Below are 19,921 nucleotides of genomic sequence, written 5' to 3' on the forward strand. Positions count from 1 at the left end.
ATATCGTGATGCGGTTCAGGGTGTATCAGTTTTCTCTCAGCCTCTGGTTCGACATTTTCTTCGGGGGTTACAGAACTTACATCCTTCTATTCGCCCCGCTATGCCAACGTAGAGCCTTTCTGTAGTACTCCACGCACTTACTAAACCTCCGTTCGAACCTTTGGCAACTGTCGACCTACGCCTGGTGTCCTGGAAAACGGCCTTCCTCATAGCAGTAACATCAGCTCGGAGAGCAAGTGAGCTTTCTGCTCTCCGCATAGACCCTCCATATCTTAATTTTCATAAGGAAAAGGTCGTCCTTCGTATGGATTCTTCGTTTCTCCCTAAAGTGGCTACACCATTCTACTTAAGACATTGTTCTGCCGGCATTCTATCCAGCGCCGTTGAATCCAATAGAACGGGCTTTACACACCCTTGATGTTCGCTGCTGCTTGGCTTTCTATCTCCCGTACAGAATCCTTCCGTCGGACTAATACACCTTTTGTTAAGTTCTCCAAACATGGCAAGGGATCACCAGTTACACCTCAAAGACTATCTAATTGGATCCTCCAGACTACTGTCTTGGCCTACCAACTATCAAAAATAGACTTGCCTGTTACCCTGAGGGGTCACTCCACGCGAGCAGTAGCGACTTCGTCCGCCTTTGCCACAGGGGTTGTGCTTTAGGATATCTTTAAAGCTGCAACGTGGGCTGGACCCTGTACTTTCGCCAAGCACTATCGGCTTGATGTACGCGCCAGGCAGGACTGCTCTTTTGGCAGAGCTGTCCTTTCATCTGTTCTTCGCTGACGACACCTCCCTCCTCCGAGTTGGGTAAGCTTGCTAATCACCCATATGTGTGATGCACAGAGGCCATGACGAAGAAAAGCAGGTTGCTTACCTGTAACTGATGTTCTTTGAGTGGCCATCTGTGCATTCACACAACCCACCCGCCGGCCCCACTCGATGTTGGTGAGTAGATGGGTTTTTTCCTCTCGGTATTGTACTCTAATTTACATTGGTACTGTTAGGATATGATGATGGTTTTTTCTCTCAGTACCGTATTTTAATTCTCATCGGTACCATTGGGATATATGCTGCTTGTTGAATTTACACTCAACCTCTAGAGGGCAAACGTTCAGTCTTCAAGACTGAATAAAATGGCGGACACTCCACTCTATTTAAACCACTGGGGGGGGGGAAGCGGAGTTTTTCCTGCCAAAAGAAAAAAACGTTAGCTTTTTAATCTTCCGGCCTAGGCACTGCGCAGGCGCAGTACCCATATGTGTGAATGCGCAGATGGCCACTCGAAGAACATCAGTTACAGGTAAGCAAGCTGCTTATCTCAAAAAGTTGTCTGTGCTTGCTCTGTGCAAGAATGTGAGAATGTTGCAACTATAATATTGACATCTCAAACCAGCCACTGAGTCCTTGTCCAGCAAATAACATTCCTCCGCCTGACTCATCCCACCCTGTTTCCCTTTTTTCATATATCTTGTTATTATCTATCATCCTATCCCATTGAATTTTCATCCTTCTGTGCTCTAAAATGGAAACAGCAGAGACAGAACTATTATTAGAAGCATGTTTTGTTCCCACCCAAAGAGAAAATGGGGTTTAAAAAATAATAACTTGAACCTTTTTTCTATGTGTTTTCTAATATTGTGTTACATTTATATTCTGTCTTTTCTCCAAGGAGTCATTTCATTCTGCCCTCACTACAACACTGTGAGGTAACTTAGACTGAGAGCTGATAACTAGCCCAATGTTACCTAGTACCTGTCATGGCTGAGTGGGGATTTGAACCTGAGTTTCCTTAGTCCTAGTCCAACACTCTACTGTCATGGATAAGGAAAGATCTTAACACATTACTCATCTGGATAAAAAGAAATAAAAATTGGTCTGACCTCCTTAAGTGAGTATAACACAGGCATATATGTTTCCTAAAGAATATGCCTATCATGATGCAGAACACAGTAAGGAAACCTTAAACATTACTTAAAATTAGTATATCATCTTTTCAGCGCTATGCATGTGTGTAAGTAAGTATCACTGAGTTGAATTGGACTTATTCCTAGGTAAGCATGTCTCATATTACAGCCTTATTCAAAGTTTGTAGGATGTTACAAGTAATCATCTAATCAAAGAAGTTACTGTAATACAGATTGATTCCTTATTAACAGTGAATGCTAGGGAAAGCCTCAAGTAGAGTACTTTAGCCCATTTAGAGGTCAATCCTATGGTCCCCTGGAGAGCATCCACTGCATTGCTCAGAATCCTTCTTCCAAGGACTCGGCTCTGACCTCAAAACGGTGAGCCAGGTATCTGCTCCCACCTCCTTCCAGCCAGCACAGAAAGAATTGTGCTGGCTGCCCTCTGAAGTTTAAAAAACAAGTTATCTCGGATAAGGTGGAGTGTTCTTAGTAGGAAGACAGGGCAGACCAGAGCAGCCAAGTTACAGTAAATTCCCTCAGGCCTTTCTCCTTCCAGAGTACCTTAGCTGGGTAGACTCAGAAGCATCTGAGGAAAAAGCACCAAACATGAAATGAGTGGAAATCATTTTCCCCATTGCTTCTGCCCTAATGGTATCAGCCTACAATGGCTCTGGATAATTGGAAGCCTCAGAATTTGGAGTGAGGGCATAACCCATAGGTTATGTTCATCGTATAAACTTTTCAGTGTAAAAACTAACGTTAAAATGAAACTTATTTTCCAAGATACTTGATGCTGATTTTTTTCATGCTAGCAGAACCCTTAGAACCTACAAAAGACAGAATTATTTCATTTGTAACTAATATTTGTACATCCTTGTTTACTCAGCTACTGGATATGTAAACGGATCATTAGGTGCAGTGGTGATAGTGCATCTCCCCAAACCCTTCTTCTACTGGTAGAGATTGGATAGCATGTATAGTCAGAACAATTAGCAGTAGGCCAGTAAGACAGTTCTTTATTTTGGGCCCCTGAATATAACTTTTTACAGAAATTAAATTTCACCATACTGTATCTATATTTCAGTAGAAAGTGTTGCGGATGAAAGTGAAACCAAAGTCTTGTTGCTTGCATGATCAGTACCTGATGGACATGTCATCCTTTAAACCAGGATCAAAATGTCTGAATATATATTTTAAATTTGTTTAATTATGTAGGACTTGCAAAATACATTTGAGCTCTTTTCTCCAATGATGGCCATTCTGCTTACAGGTGTCACTATTTTCATAAGTGACTCTTCAGTTCAATAGGTGATTATTGATCCTGGCAGTTACTTTTTGATTCTGGTTGGGAATTGTATTAACAAGGTAATCATCATGATTAATGTCTGTGGGCCTAATAATGATTCTCCAACTGTGTTGCATGAATGTTTTAGCAAACTGGTTGAAATCACATAGGCCAGTGATGGCAAACCTTTTAGAGACCAAGTGCCCAAACTGCAACCCAAAACCCACTTACTTATAGCAAAGTGCCAACACTACTATAAAACCTAAAAACTGAGGTTTTAGTTTAGAAAATACAACTCACAGCCAGTCCAAGCAAATATAATGCAGTATAACCCTTGAAGTCACGGTTCAGCATTCACGGCCTCAGTTTTTTGCGGAATTTTCCGTGCAGAGACTTGCTCACAAGGAGATGGTGCCGAGTGAGTCCAAACCCATCTCCTTGCGAGCAGCCTTGCAAGGACTTGCTTGGAGAAAACGATCTCTGCGTGCACCCACCCCTGCCTCACCACGCATGCGCTCCCACTCCCCGGCCCGGCCTGCACCCCCCTCACCCACACCGCCTTGGCGACCAGCGCCAATCACTGGCACCAAATTCAGGGTTTTTCACAATTTGCGGGTGCTCTAGGAACGCAACCCCTGCAAATTTCAGGGGACTACTGTATATCCTTGGCAGCACACTGACCAGCCATGCAAAAGTTTGGATGACTAACGCCTAATGATTCGTGACTTGTGACATCACATGGTGCTGCTACTTGTTTCCAAGCATGCACATGGCACCTATGTATGCTGTTATCTGATGCTTGGCTGCTGGGGCAATGCTGGGGCGACTTGGATCGCATGCCGACAGACAAGGCTCTCTGTGCTCACTCTGGCACGCGTGCCATAGGTTTGCTACCACTGGAGTAATCCTGCCCTGGTGCATTCACCTTACCCTAATAAAGGGGTAAAACACTGTTGAAAGGGGCAATTTTGAAAAAGCCTTCCTTGAGTAACTTTTTCTGCACTGTTCATCATTTCTGCCCATTCTAAACACATTCCAACCATCCAAATCATACCAGGACACCTCTTTTTTCTAACCCTAGCCCAGTGATGGCAAACCTTTTAGAGACCAACTGCCCAAACTTCAACTCAGAACCCACTTATTTATTGCAGAGTGCCAACCCTGGAATCTAACCTGAAAACTGAGGTTTTAGTTTAGAAAAAACAACTCACAGTCAGTCCAAGAAAAAAAAAAATCCTTGGCAGCCACTGACCGGACATGCAAAAGCACGGACGAGTCATGGCTAATGAGTCACGGCTTGTGACATCATCACCTGGTGCCGCTTCGCCTTTTCGAGCATGCGCATGACACCTATGTACGCTATTTTCTGATGCTTGGCTGCTGGGGCGATGCTGGGGTGACTTGGTTCGTGTGCCGACAGACAGGGCGCCGTGTGCCTGCTGTGGCACGCATGCCATAGGTTTGTCACCACTGACTAAGGCTCTAATTGAGGATGGCAAGTTTAATAACATTTTAAATTCATTCCTGGAAGAGAGTACACCTATTCTTAAGAGGCACATTGCAGTCAGATTTAAAGTACAGACCTGTAGAGTTGAACTTGGTTTCATTGATTTCATTGATGTAGAGTTTTGCAACCTGGTGAGATACACTTTTATTTCTCCTGACCATCCTAACGGCTTTTGATTAAATTATTGAGCAAATATACTTTTCCCCCTTACATTAATCTTTCATTCTTAGTTTCTTCCCAACAGTAGCTTTTTCTCAGCTTCTCTGCACACTGAAAAAATTACATCAGCAATGATGAATGTGCATATTGGTCCTGTAGGTTTCCAGTTGAATGGTACAAAATTTTGACCAACCTGATAGTTCCAAAACTTCATCATCCTTATAATCCTGCCTTTTCTTCCCCAACTATTTAGACCTGCTGGAGCCTTAAAAGAAGAGTACTCCTTTATATGGGGGGAGGTGGGGAGGTTATGCTGAAACATGTTGCAGATTCCATTTATTTTTATTAATAACATTTCTTAACCTCCTTTTCTTTAGAAGCTCAAGGCAAAGTTATCTAAACAAACTAACAGGCTTAATTATATCAAATTATGTGATCATTCATTTTTAGAACTATTGGGCTTCTTAACCAAAGCTGTGCATCAAAAGATTCTCAAGTTCAGTGTAGGAAAAAATGCAGACATGGAACCTGTGGAATTGAAAATGACCAGAAATGATGAATTGAACAATGTCTTCCACATTGTAATATTTTTGGGCTGTGGAATGTAATCAAATGGTATACCTATTTTTAGCCTATAATGATACAAATTCAGCTTATATCACTAATGTGACAAATGTGATCTAAATATACCATTTATCAAGCTATTTGAAGGACCTGATGGCCATGAGTAAAAAAAAAATTATTCCAGTAAGATGTAAACTATTAGTAGCTTGCCTTATTTTATGTTTTATCCAAACACTGGTATACCTGGGAAACATGGATATAATTTTGATTTCTGACCTCTTCTGATATGATCGAGGCTTGTTAGATACATGTCTAAGCATGCATTAGTGGTTTCAGATTTCAGTAAGTGTTGGCTGGCTGTTGCTTTCTTGATGAAACTGTCAGCATGGTAACTGCAGACACAAGCTTCAGCTTGTACACACTATCCCATTACCATGTGTTAAACGCTGCTTTTGAGCAAGGTTGTCTTGCCTTGATCTCTACAGGGAATCTTCCTGCCCCTAGAACAGGGGTCTCAAACTCAACTTACCTGGGGGCTGCTGGAAGTAGAGGCTGGGTGAGGCTGGGCCGCATCAAGTATTCCACCACCGCGGTGGTGGTGGGCCGCTCATCCCGCGGCCGGCCTGGGCGCCGCCGGTGCTTTGAAGGCTGCAGGGCCCCTCCCCCATGCCCCGCTCGTCCCAGCAATTGGCCCGTGGGCCGCGAGTTTGGGACCCCTGCCCTAGAGCCTCATTAACTGGATTGCAGGATCAGGGAGATCCCAATTTGGCCTGCTCGTGTTTGAACTTTACATCACATTCTTATTACAGTTTACAGTCCTCCTGAAGCCAACCAAAACAGTTCCCCACATCAGTCAAATAAAAACGCAGTAAAACACTAAATGCACCCCTAAAATCCACAATAATTTTTAAAGTCAGATTGAAAAGACACCTTGACATCTTTCCTAAATGTCAAAAGGGTGAAGACCAGTCAGTGATGTAGGAAAGAAACATTTCTGTAAAAAATCTCTAAAACAGAAAATATTCAAGTACTTTGTTTTTCTACAGAGTCTTTTCCATTTCATACATTCATTAATAATGATGAATTTCAATATGAGAGAAGCTTGGCAATTTCCAAGTTGTAATCGGTGTTTTTCAGTTATTATCTCTAGCAAGGAGGAGAGAGAGTACATGTATTTTCTCGTGTGAATTGGAACTTATAAGTAATGGCAACAAAACTGAAGGTACTCCAATAATCTTATTGGAAGAGAGTTAAATTCTGTTGAAACAAATGAGTGGTTATAAGCAAATCATGCACAGTTCTTTTGCTTTTACAACCCATTTCAACACAGGACCCTGGCCAAGCCAGTCTACCTTCTTTTGCTTTGGAGCGTGTTCCTGAACACACCCAGTGCTCCCTTCCATCTTGCAGAAGAGATTTCCTTGTGGTGGGCATACTGGGGGAGTCCTAGGTGAGTTCCCAAGGAACCATAGGAACACAGTGACCCAGTTTGCACGATTAAACAACCCACTGCTTGTACTTGGGTTAAAGCTCTGGATTGTTCCTCCCTCAACCCCAGAGTTTGAGTTTTGCATGTCACAGAAAGCTTTCTTTCAGTGAGTGGGTGACGAGCCAGGTTGCTTACTTGCTCTTTCTTCAGTGCCCCTAAGCAAACCGTGGGCTTTTAAATGCTACAAACCAAGTGAGTATGAAAGCCATTAGCTTAAGTAATAGCTTGCCCTTCTATTTTGCTTGCCTAACTCTCTAAGGCATCAGTGTATGCTAATAGTGCAGTGTAATTATTATCATCATGGACTCTGTAAAAACTGTAATAGGATTTTCACTATTAGCTGCTTTATGCATGCTGAAAACCATAATTATCTGTAGCATTAAAAGAAGATTCATTTGAAAGTCATGGCCTTCAACTCTTGAGTCAAAATCTGTGAATCTGAATAGATAAGTACTATAATGGAAATTGTTGGAAATGTAACAGAGTGGATGGGACTTTCTACTGTATGTGTGGACTTGGGAAACAATTAAAAGATTGTTGGGAATCTTTTAATTGTCTAATTGGGAAACAATTAAAAGATTGAAAAATGATACATGTGGAAAGACAAAAAGCCTTTAAAACTAAGTTTCCTGTGAGTCTTAAGAATGTGCTTTTGAATAGAATGCCAGGTACTTTTTCAAAGAATATGTTGGAGTTTTTTAAATATATGACATCTGCAGCAAGAATTACAGTTGTCTCTAAATGGAAAACACTAGAATCCCCAACAACTGAAGATTGGAAAAATAAGTTGGTAAAATTAGCTAATTATGTAAATAGAAGACCGATTGAAGAATTTGATGACAAATGGAAATTCTATTAAACCCAGTACAATTAATAGAATGTAAAAGGAAGTTCATTAAAAGGTAGTTGATCATTTATAATTAATTTGAAGCAATTGGAAAATTTGTCAGTATACAGAATAATAATTCCCTTTTTTATCAACATCCATAGAGTATTGAATGATACCACTTCTTTGATATTTGTGGGCCTGAATGTATTGGCTATACTTGTTAAAAATTCCTTGGGGATTTTATTTTACTATATACTCACACTTACACACACCTTTCTTTTTTCTGTATTGCATTCATGGCAAGAAAGCAATGAAAATGATATTAAAAAATCTGTTGACCATTGTGGTTTAGAAGTGACGTTCTTAAATTTTGCATAATTTATCATTCCAGTTATGCTTTCTAATGCTTTTCCTGGAAATTCTCATTAGATTGTGCTAAGCTGGAAGATTACAGGCACCTTTGAAAGGAGTGTAGCAAACATGCACGTTCTTTCTCTCTTTGACTGGAACTCTATGTCAGTCTTTTGCTTTTTATATTTTGATAGAATATATTGTCGATCTGATCTCATATTGTATGCATTCAGTTAACCATTCAAGAGGGATTAAATCGCATTGATTAAAAGAAATATTGCACATCTTAATATATTATTTCAGACACATTTGCAAAGTTAATTATAGCTGTAATTCGTTCTGAAAAATGATGTGGAGTGGATATTGAGGCAATTCTACTGGGTTGCCATAGCAACAGGCCTGAGGTACATTACCAAGGTAATATGTGTGTAACAAGCTGATGGCCACAATGCTCTCACTGCTTTCTGACTCAGCTACAGAATTCTAATTTAGCTTTGATTTGCAGCATAGCTTGAAAGATGTTGTGGAGTGTTGCCTCCTGCAAAAATATACCCTCGAGTGACAACATTATGAGGGACCCATAATTAATATAACATAAAAAACTAAATATGTATGTATCATCTGCACAATGTTTTATGCAAATAAAAATGCCATAAAATAATCTAAAACTAATAAAATATGAAAATGGCCCTGGTAACAATTGTACGGACATACAAATCTAGACAATAGTATAATGGAGTCTTTTGGATAAGCTGGGAAAGAAAAGTGCATTTCAAAGGGAAATGCTGAAGGTTGTCTGACAATATAAGATGAGGAAGATATGCATTTTCTGACATATTCCCTCATATTTACGTTGTTCAAGGCATTTTTCAATGTCTGTATCTTTACACGATACTTGAATGAAGTCCAGCTGTCCCAAGACTATTTATTCAGTTGGTCAATAAGGTAGAACAGTAGATGGCAGGTTTTTCTGTCAGAAATAATTCCCTATACTTCCTTAGTTTAATTACTCTTAATAGTCTTAAATAGATCAATTTAAGATAGTAGCTAAATATGGAATAAGATAGTGGCACCAAACTTTAGAGTAGGGCAACAAAGAACAACAAGAAAGAATTTACCAGGGAAGTAAAAAGAATGGTGATAGTCAGATGCCATTGAGCTTTGCAATACCTGAGCAAGATTCCATTGTGTCATGGAAAGGTCTCCTTCAGGTGAAAATTTATCATAGGTTTAGGCAATGCATTTCTTAGAGATCTTTCAAAACTGCAACTTTTGTAAGTTTCAAAACTCAGTTTTAAGATTTAAGCAATTGCAAAACCAAATATCCCAAATACTGTCATCAGATTTATGCAAATCAAGACACTTGCATGCTTCACTATATAAGACTAACAGTGTAATCATATGCATATCTTCTCAAAAATAAGGCTTATTGGGTTCAGAATTAGGGTCTTTGGGGATATTCCCAGCAAGAAACATGCAAGTAAGGACATAGTTACAGCTCACAATAAACTGCCTTGGCCAGAATAGGTAGGTGTAAATCAAAATTGCCCTGCCATGCTATACACTGTTTACTGGGAGTAAACCCTGTTTAATTAAATGAGATTATTGAGTGGACGAGTATAGAACTGCATGGTACTCAGTGTTTTTCACTGTCTCCCTACTTTTCTCTTAGAGGCATATTTTGAAAAAATGAGATGGTAATCTTCAGGGGCAGGAGATAGTCTTGATACAAAGCTGATGAGATTGTAGCATATAGAACATTGGGTTTGAATCATGGAGGCCCAGGCCCAAATCTCTACTCAGCTGTGAAGCCCAGTGTATGACTGGTTACATTCCTTTGGCCCACTGTGCCTCACAAGGGTTGCACTGAGGCCAAATTAGGTAAGCTGACAAATACAACACTTGACAGAATGGTGGGGTATGAAAGAATGCAAGCACTCTACCCTTGCAAAAGCTCAGTGATGGTGCCAAAATGAAAGTGGCTTCAGAGTGCACTTTGGAGTGGGAGAGCTGCGTCCTGCATTTAAGGCATCTGAAGGATAAATAAAGGTGTATTTCATCATAAGGCTTTCTTTCTAAACATTTTCTGTGTAATAGCATTTCAAATTATTCCTTTGTATCATGGTAAAGGCCCTAAGGTTGAAATGTTATCCACACTTAACAGGGGATGAGCAACACTGAAAAAGCTCGGATTTACTCCTCAGTAAAAATTTCTAGTTCTTGCCCTGTAAACAATTTTGGCTGTGGTTATAGCATCTCTGTTAAACTAGTGTCTGTTTAGCTGAATGTCCGTGGCTTGAAAGCAATACTGTTACCAGCTCTCTTCCATCTCAAAAGCTCTCTTTCCCACTCCAGTTCTGTCACTGAAAGAAGTAAGTGCTGGGGCAAGCTCTGTGCTCTCATATATGTAAGCCGAGAAAGTGACTTTCCTTCAAGTAAGCCCAGGGGCTCAGCAGCAGTATTGGGTATGGAAAGAAAGCTTATTGTCAGGAACATACTTCCTCCCTTTGGAGCTGCTCCTGAAAAAGTTGCTTCCTCCGAGGAGAAGCTTGCTGCATATACTCAGAGGCACTTTGTCAGAAAGTCTTCATAAAGAAAGGATATCACCCTAAAAGTATCATAATTTTTGAAGGCAGAACTTTATACTACAGGAAGGATTTGACTGAGTGTAATAGAGCTAAAGAGCTCTGTATTCATCAACCCATCTGACAGTGGTGATTGTGTCTGGGTGTCTGACTTCTCAGTTTCTCTCCACCACCACCCACCTCTTCACTCTAACCCCCACCCTCCCACCTTGGCAAGAATGAAAACTAAAATGAAATCTGGTATTTTCTAGGATGCCAAATTGTGTACTGGGCTCTGCATCTGGCTTTTCATGGTGAACTGACAGGAGGAATATGTTGTGCCTGACTTTGAAACATGAAGCTAACCCAAAAGCAAGTCAGACATCATTATTTATCCTCCATTGTGCAAAAGGCCCCACTCATTAGGCCTTTCCTTACTTACTGCTAGCTTCATTAGTCCATTGTTAAGTTACCTTTGATCATGTATGAACACATCTAATCAGTCAGGACAAGGTGCTGTGGAACACAGAGAAGGAATGTGAAGCTATGAACAGAGGTGCATAGATCAAGGATTTCTAAATGCTGTCCTGGGACTGCAGTGTGAGAGGGAGGGAGTACAGATGGCCAGTGTGGACTGAAAGAAACTTAACTGGAACTGTGCATGCTGTCTGCTCAAGCAAGCACTTTTTAGATGTCTCCTAACTTAACAGATTTCTTCACCGGCCAAACTTTTTATGCCAAATAGCATAATTTTGGCATCCAAATCCTCTAAGGGCCAATAACATTTTTCAGCTCCATTCTACACTTCCACACTCACACCCATGTGCATGTTGTTTTATATCATTTTCAAATCCAGGAATTTTATAGTGAGTTTAGCAATGGAAAATGCATAATAAATTGTGTTTCTGTTTTGGTAAATAGACCTGGTATTCTTAAGATAAGTTTAATTGATTAAAAATATATATTCATTTCAAATGAGCCACTGACAGCTAACAAACCCATTCTTTAAAAAGTTTTGCTGGTTTAAAATTTAATGGTACTTAAAATTTAATAATGAGACTTTTCCTTATACATCAAACTTTGTAGTTGCTTGGAGATAAATTTAGCTTGCAGTGATATAATCTAACAGGCAGGAACTATCCTGTATACACACCTATGTTTGACAGTTGGGTGAGATCACATATGAACAGGATCATTTGGACGTTCATTATGAGAATAGCACAATCATTGCAATTGATTATGATGGGCAGGAATAATCCATATTCATAATGTATTAATCTGGATTGAATGAACTGGATGGAGTTAATCTACCCCAGCTTCATGTACCCAAATATGCCATACAATACCAGCCTAGGGTAGAAGGCTGATGACAGAGGGTTGCTGTCAGCTGTAAGGAACACATTTTCCATAAATAAGTGCATATATTACAGTCGTAGATCAGCACAAATCCATCTTCTTCACTTGGAGAAAACCAGTTTTCCCAAGCTCTGGGTTTGATTTTGTGTTCCTTTTGCTGGACTAGAGAAACAGAGTGGGGATTCTGCAGGTGTACAGGATATCCCAGTGTCCGCTAATCACCCTAAGCCGATGTGATTTTGACTATGGTGTTGGAATATACTTGTCCCGGGGGATTTGAGTAATCATGACCATTTGAAAGGCTAACTCAGGACTTCGTGTCCACTGAATTGTCTCAATGCATTGTTGGCTTGATGCATTCTTCAAAATATACTGCTGACCTGACTCCTTTTATTTGCAGTGTATATGCATGTGTGCATGCACATGTATTTATCGTATTCTTGGTTTGGCATAGACGGTGATTATATGCCTAAATCGATGGAGATACTGTAATATATACGTTATGAATATGTGTGAAAAGCTTGGGATAAGAGGTGTGTGTGTGTGTGTGTGTTTTGTAAACCTATTTACATATTAGACTACTGATGTATGTTGAAAAATGTGTTTGGTTAGAATTGTACACTTCTGTTAGCATTCCTTGCCTTGCATAGTATCTGCATGCTTTTCAACTTTTTATATTGTTGATTTTTACCAATCTTCTTATCCCTATTAATTACTTACACTTAAGGAAACCTAGAAGTTTCAGCTAATACAGAACTTGGTTGCCAGAATTTTACTGCTTCACTAAAGCTATTCATATTAGAGCTGCTTCCTCTGAGCCAACTTTAAAGTGCCACTTAAATCCCTGAATAGCTTGGGCCCAAATATCTAAAGGAGCATTTTGGAATGCTCTTCCCAAAGAGGACTGACTGTCACCAACACGACTTGCTTCATATTTGCATGGGCGTTCTAGAAGAAATTGTGTTCTTGTTTTGGTATCTTGCTTAACAGGTCATATTTTATTATGGTTATTTACTGTGTTGTTATACTGTATTTATATGTTTGTGTGAATAGTTTACTTGAATCTTTATGCACTGCCTTGAATATTGAAGACAAGTGGTTAAGAAATATGGGCAAGGGAATAGGCTCAAGCTGAGCTAGGCACATTGCTAAAGAGCAGGGGTTGGTGCACTGCAGGCAGAAGATCACCAGTGGTATGAATAATATTAAATATCTTCCAGGAAATGTTAGACTTCCTGTCTGTGCCTCACTGAATGCCCAATCTTCTAATCATGGTCCACACTGTCTTAACCAAGTTTAGAAGTGGGTTTGCAAACTATGGATTAAGCTATTTCCGGTTCAAGTAAATGTTGGTGCAGATGCAATGTTAATACTTGTTACCTCAGAAGATAAAACAGAAGGATGCATGAAGGGAGGGGAGCATGTGAGCCTGCAGGAATGTCTGCTTCCTGGATGATTAAGCAGTTGGATAGTGTTACATCTGCACTGGATGAGACGTATGTAGGCTCTTAACACAGTGCTGTTGATGGTCCCCAGTGCCAATGACTGCTTTCATCCCCGAGTCCCTGCTTCCTTCACCCCTGACTTTGGCTCCAACTACCACTTGGGCCCCTTGGTGGCACTGCAGTCCCCAGCATTCCAGTCTGGCTTACTAGCATGGTGCAAAATTATTGGGAGCTGTGTGCCTCATTACTTAATTGTGTGAGTGCATATGGTGACCACATGCTGAGTAGATTAAGGAACCGCTTGTATCCCACCAGCATCCATGCCAAGTAAATCCAGTAGATCCAGGCCCATACCTACAGTATTGCCTGAGCAAGTACTTACAAGTGCTAAGGGCCCAAGGGATGCCTAGTACTTTTAGCCACAGTTGCAAACCCCCAGGTAATGTGGGGTCAGTCTAGGTAAACCCTGGCAGGACAAATGGACCACAGCAGTTGCCCACATATGCCAGGTGCTGCTGCCAGGTCTTAATGGGTTGGTTGAAGTGGAATTCAGTCAGGGCTACACATATCTACACATTTTGGACTTGGTCCTTTTTAGAATCAACTCAGCCACCTCACTGCCCGTGCCAGAATTATTAGTAGAAAAATAAAAACTTGTATTAGTTTCAAGTGTCAGTACTTGAAAAAATACACTGAAAACACAGTGGAATATATTCACAGAATTAACACATTGAGTAATTCTTCCTACCCCTCTACCCTGATTAATTTAATGTGGGTCATGATGGGTGCTGTAAGTTGTGACCAGCTGCCTGGAAAGAGTTTCTGTTTTCATCCATTTTTTCCACAAGGGTTTCATTTTATCAGGATATACTGAAAGAAAGGTGCAGTTATGATGACAATATCTCCCAACTTCAGTTCTCTTTTTAAAGACCTTATTTTAATAGAATATTATTTCTTAACTTATTTCTAGTTATGTACCTGTGAAACATACCATGCCTATTAAAAACTTCGACCAGAGATCTTTGCCATACAGGAGAATCAATACATGCTGTGCAAGATGATCATGCAGTCTAGATACTGCAGTGAGCACTCTGGCCCAATTTTCATTTTATGTACGCCAATGTTGAATACTTTGTTCAATACCCCACACTTCATGGTGAAAGTTAAATTGGCTGTGACATTTTTGAGATTTTGAACACTCATTTATTTGGGACAATTTTAGTTACAACTGGTAAAAATAAAAAAAAAACAAATTATACAAATTCTTCATATCTTGGTGCCAACAGTTCTCAACAGTTTTTCAAGAATCAGTATTATTGCATTACATTGTTAAATTAACCCATTCATATGCTATCTTCCTTTGTCTTCAGAGTGTTCCTTCCTTCAACTGGATTATAGTCTCCCTGTTTTCATTCCTGTTATTTCTTTCTTGTCTACAGTTATCTTAATGATTTGGACCGTATAGCAGATTCTGGCTACCTGCCCACCCAACAAGATGTGCTTAGAGTTCGAGTTCCAACTACAGGAATAATTGAATATCCATTTGACCTGCAAAGTGTAATTTTCAGGTAGAAACAAATACTTTTTTCAGTGTTTCATTCTTACGTATTTCATTATTTATGTGTTTTACTCAGCTGTGTAAAATACAGTCAAATGTGGCAATAGAAAAAATACTTGTGCTGTGCCAAAATCTGCCCTCCAGTTTTTCAAAAGTTTTGCTTTCTGGTGAAAGAGACTTCTGATTTTCTGCCCCATTCTTAGGCTGTTTTAGTATTTCTTTTATTTGTCTTTCTGAGGTTACCTTATTATTGTAACTGTGATGTGAGGGGTGGGGCCCTTTCTATTATACATCTCTATTGCTCTGCAGCCATTCCGGCTGCCCACAGTTCTTAATCTGAAAAAGGAAGAATTAGACTCTGATGTATCAATATGAAGTTTAATTAAAGCGAATGAAGCCAGGGAAGCTGCTGACTGCCAGTGGAATGATTGTGTAGTGAAAATAAAACACTTATGTGCACCTTCATCTACCTGGTAAGTAAAGTAATGGCAAGAAACCACATGGTACCTGTGAGATTTCTCTTAAAATATAGAATGAGAGCAATTGAAAAAATCGAACAGATTTTCATCACTAGAAAATTCAAATTTGGAAGAGGTTTTCCCCTCCACTCCTTTTTTAAGGAAAGTAGTAATTTCTGTACTGGGTACAAAGTCCACCCTGAGATCTTTCAGTTCAGTATGAATTCTCTCATGATTGACACCATTGAAGAGTAGGGAAGAGAAGGAAGTCTGATTTGTTGCTTGTTTAACCTCAGTGAAAGAAATGAGCTAACTTTTATTTTTGTTCATTTATGAATACAATATGAATTGAGTATGAGTGCCTATTTCTAATGACAAGCTGTTTTTTCACACACATAATTGCAAATGTATGTAATAAATTGCAGCCATTAACCAGCTACTAATATAAAATCCTTCTGAACATTCTGCCTCATCTTTTGTTTTTAAAGAATAAATTTTTAAAAGAAAACCTTTAATTAGTGAATTGCATGTGTTTTACAACCTTATTATTCTGTCCTTAGTTGTCCCTATTTAAAATGCTTCGAAATATTCCCTAATATGTTTGAAAGAAAACAGACTGTTTACCTTGTCAAGCAGAAAGCTCTATCTTTGAATATTTTAATTAGTTGTAATGTGTATTTTAAATCTTTTAGAAAAAGCTTTCTTTTACTTTTCACCTGAACTAAAGCAATAAATAAGTCTCTTGTTAAGTGATACATGGTATGCTAACAATTCTCAATGAAAAATGAAATTTTAATTGAACATGTTAGCCATTCTAAATCACATAGCATTTGTAGAAATCATTCTTTAATTTCTATATGAAGCATAGTCTAGGAAACAAAACTCTTATTTGGCAAATGTATCCATAATAAACTGCATTTGAATTGTTAGCTATCTCTTTTTTAAAATAATATTTCATAATTTGTTCATCGTTTTGAACCATCTCTGTTGCCGTGTTCACACACAACAAAAAATTAGGTTCTGTCTTATCCCTTCTTCTCTAGTGCTGCAGCAAAGAGGAGTTCAGAAGCTTGCATTTCTTGCTAACTGCAAGTTGGCAAGATATCTGCACTCAAATATCTGTTAGTCTTAGTTATACTTTACTAAAACAAGCCAACCTTAAACTGAAGTTTATGAAGCTGACTTGTTTACCACAGTTCAGATTTCAGATATAAATGCCACTGTGTAGTTTACCACAGTTTGGAGTTCAGATGTAATGCTAAGCCATGGTTAATTAAGAAGCTTAATGCAGAAGCTGTTGATATCGTTCTTTGTGGATACATCAGAGGAGAAACATGCATTCCCCAGGCTCACATAGGCCCATCCTTGTAGCATTACATGTGTATCAGCCATGCTGTGGACAGTGTGTGGACTTTCCCAAGTTCCCAAGCTATACACAGTCCCCCAAGCTTTGTATAATCATATTAGTTGCCAGGAACTTGTATAAATCTAAAAGGTATCTCAAGACCATACAATATAGGTGCCAGTATCTGGTGCCAAATATTTCTCTAGACTAAACAGTTTCCACAGGTGGACAAAATATTAATGTTTAGATTCCTTAAAATCATAAGACTGACTCGGTGACTGACTTTGGAATTATATCATTGCTGTTCTCTTCAAGTTCTTTGGATTACCACAGTCTGGATGCCTCACTGATAGGATTTTTTTCTTGTTGCTCACTCAAAAAGCAGACTTTATACCTATTTTCTTTTAAAATGTGAATAGCATATCAATGCATAGTTGACAGATCCTGTTCTCATTCAGATTTATTGAAGAATGTAAATAATATAATTGTAGCTAAGTTTGTCTGTTTTATATCTTCATTTTTTGTCTCTTGTTTCATGTTTGCTTTGTTTTGTCTTTGCTAATATTTCAGAATGGTGGATGTTGGGGGGCAGCGATCAGAACGAAGAAAATGGATTCACTGTTTTGAAAATGTCACCTCCATTATGTTTCTAGTTGCCCTTAGTGAATATGATCAAGTGCTTGTGGAATCAGACAATGAGGTAAGCAGTTCTAAAAAAATACACTCTTGAGCGTGGATGTGACTCAAGGCAACCTTTGATTTCATATACATCTCTCAAGTACATGCATAAATTTCCTTGGGGCCTTCTGAGGCTTTGCTTATCATGAGCAGCACCTTTGAAATTGTAGTACCTTTGTTGTGAAATAACCTGCTGATAGAAGTTTGGCAATGTGGTCCTCCATATTTGGAATCTGCCGATACATTTTTATGTCTTAGGGCTTTGGCGGTCTCATGATTTTGAGTTGGTTGTGTTGCTTTTGTCAGGAGTATTCTGGCTTTATAAAATTCCTGTTTATAATCACTCAAAGTAGAAGATAGAAATCTCCCTTGCAGAACCCTGTTCAAATGATTGTGACTTCATTTTATGTAATGAATAGTTTTACACCAGAAGCTACTGGTTTATTATACCCAAAGCTGGGCTCAAATTACTGCTTGCTTGCCAAGCTGTCAAGGGAAGTAACAGAAAATAATAAAATTAAATAATACTTGGTTTATCACCTCATCTCAGATAAGGGCCATTTCACACATGCGTGTTCATTGCTCAGTATAATGAAACATTCTACCCACCTTCACTGTTACTGCCCCCTCCTCTCCATCTCACATGCTGTTTCACCTCTCTGTCAGTGAAAATAGTACTTTGTTCTCATTGGGAATGCTGAAACTTGTAGCCAGCTCAGCAGAGAAAAGGACTCTAGCTGAACAGTTGGAACACCCTTTGAAGTCTGCTTTTTCCTGCTGCCTCAGGTAAATTTGGTGAACTGCAGCTCTGACTGAGGGCACAGACTATGCTCTCATATCCGAGCAAATCAAAAGTTTTCAGTGAGGCCACATGTAACTGAGTGAAATAAACAGAATTCTTCATTGTTTCACCAGAATTGTTTTCTTTTATTGGTATACTAATATCCATTTTTCAGTGTATGTGCTTTTTCTTCATCTTAGCACTTGAAGTGCCTCTGTTCCAGAGAACTAGACCTTTCTCCAAAACTGAATCTGTTCCGCTCTTTAGCTTTCAAATGAGCTTCAGTTAAAAGGGATCATTTCCTGAGGGGGCAGAAAAATATAATTCACATTTTGTTGTGTTGTAACCTGAAATTGAAATTAAATTAATTGGCAGTGATTCCACTTGATATACACAGGTTACTCAACATTGTGAAGGTACAAAATAATTTTATTGTGGCACAGAATAAAGCTGAGTCAGCAGAAACAAATTGGAACTTGTTGGTTCTTAAGTATTCAACACCCTGATTCACTACTTGGTAGAAGCACCTTTGGCTGCAATTACAGCTGCAGGACTTCTTGGATAGGTCTCTGTCAACCTTGTATATGTGAATCCTGCAGTGTTTGCCCATTCTTCTTGGAGGAACTGCTCTAGCTCTGTCAAATTGGACGGGGGCTGTTGGTGAACAGCAACTTCGAAGGCTTGGCACAGATCCTCCGTCAGGTCGAGGTCCCATCTTTGACTAGGCCATTCTAAGACATTCAGGAGGTTTTTTTAACGACCTTGTTGGCTTTGTGCTTTGGGAAGGTGACCCTCTTCCAAGATCCAGATTCTTTGCAGATTGAAACAGGTTCTCCTCTGTCCTGTATTTGTCACCATCTACCTTACCTGAAATCTTGACCAATTTTCCAGGCCTTTCAAGGAAAAACCTCTGCTAGAACATGACCATCATAGGAATGCTGTTGTCAAAGCAATGAGCACTGTTATCTTTGCACCACACATGGTGTTTTGCAAATTTTGGTTTTGATCTCATTTGACCAGAGAACCATTTGTGCATGTTCTTCATTGTGGTGTCTGTGCATCACACACATATGGGCTTAAGTGGCAGCGGAAGGCCTAGGTCAGAAGAAACTTCTGCAGCTCAATGTCATGCAGTGGGCAGGGCTGCCCATCCCCTCTGGAGTCTGGCTATAAGGGAAGGGTCCCCACCCTGTCCCCCAGTTCCTTTTCGACCACACATACTTACATCGGACTCGCTTCTTGTTCCTTTCTTCTCTCTCTCTCATATTTTAAAAAAATCTTGCTCCTTTCTTTTTCTTTCTAATGGCTGACCGGCCCTCCACTGGAATATCGGGGACACCCTTGACTGCAGAGGAGGGCCAGGAAGATGGTCCATAAGACTTAATGCGACCATAGACCATCGGTCACTGGAAAGATGCCTGACAGGCCAGCAGCTGCCAGAGTCTGCCACCCAACACCGCCACGGCCCATGGCATCTCCGCGATGACCCCCTGAGACAGCCCACCTTGTCGGCTCAGGTCTAGCTACTCAGGGCCCAATCAACAAATCTAGGTCACCGTGCACCAGATCAACTGCAATGGTGAAGCTTGGATTGGTCCAGTGGCCACACTTTTTCACACATGGCTGCATGCTGCAAGCC

At 39.8% G+C, this 19,921-nt stretch overlaps 1 protein-coding gene across 1 annotated transcript in view; it reads left to right on the plus strand.

The window, feature by feature from the left end:
- The window catches only part of LOC123031584 (guanine nucleotide-binding protein G(q) subunit alpha), a 130,528-nt gene that overhangs the window by 85,802 nt on the left and 24,805 nt on the right, over positions 1-19,921 (plus strand). Inside the window, exons 4-5 of the mRNA XM_044446744.1 lie at positions 14,902-15,030; positions 17,394-17,523. Coding sequence (XP_044302679.1) covers positions 14,902-15,030; positions 17,394-17,523 — 259 coding nt within the window. The remainder of the gene's footprint in view (positions 1-14,901; positions 15,031-17,393; positions 17,524-19,921) is intronic.

The sequence above is a fragment of the Varanus komodoensis genome, unplaced genomic scaffold, assembly GCF_004798865.1.
Source record: "Varanus komodoensis strain SLA01 unplaced genomic scaffold, ASM479886v1 scaffold5, whole genome shotgun sequence".
NCBI lineage: Eukaryota > Metazoa > Chordata > Lepidosauria > Squamata > Varanidae > Varanus > Varanus komodoensis.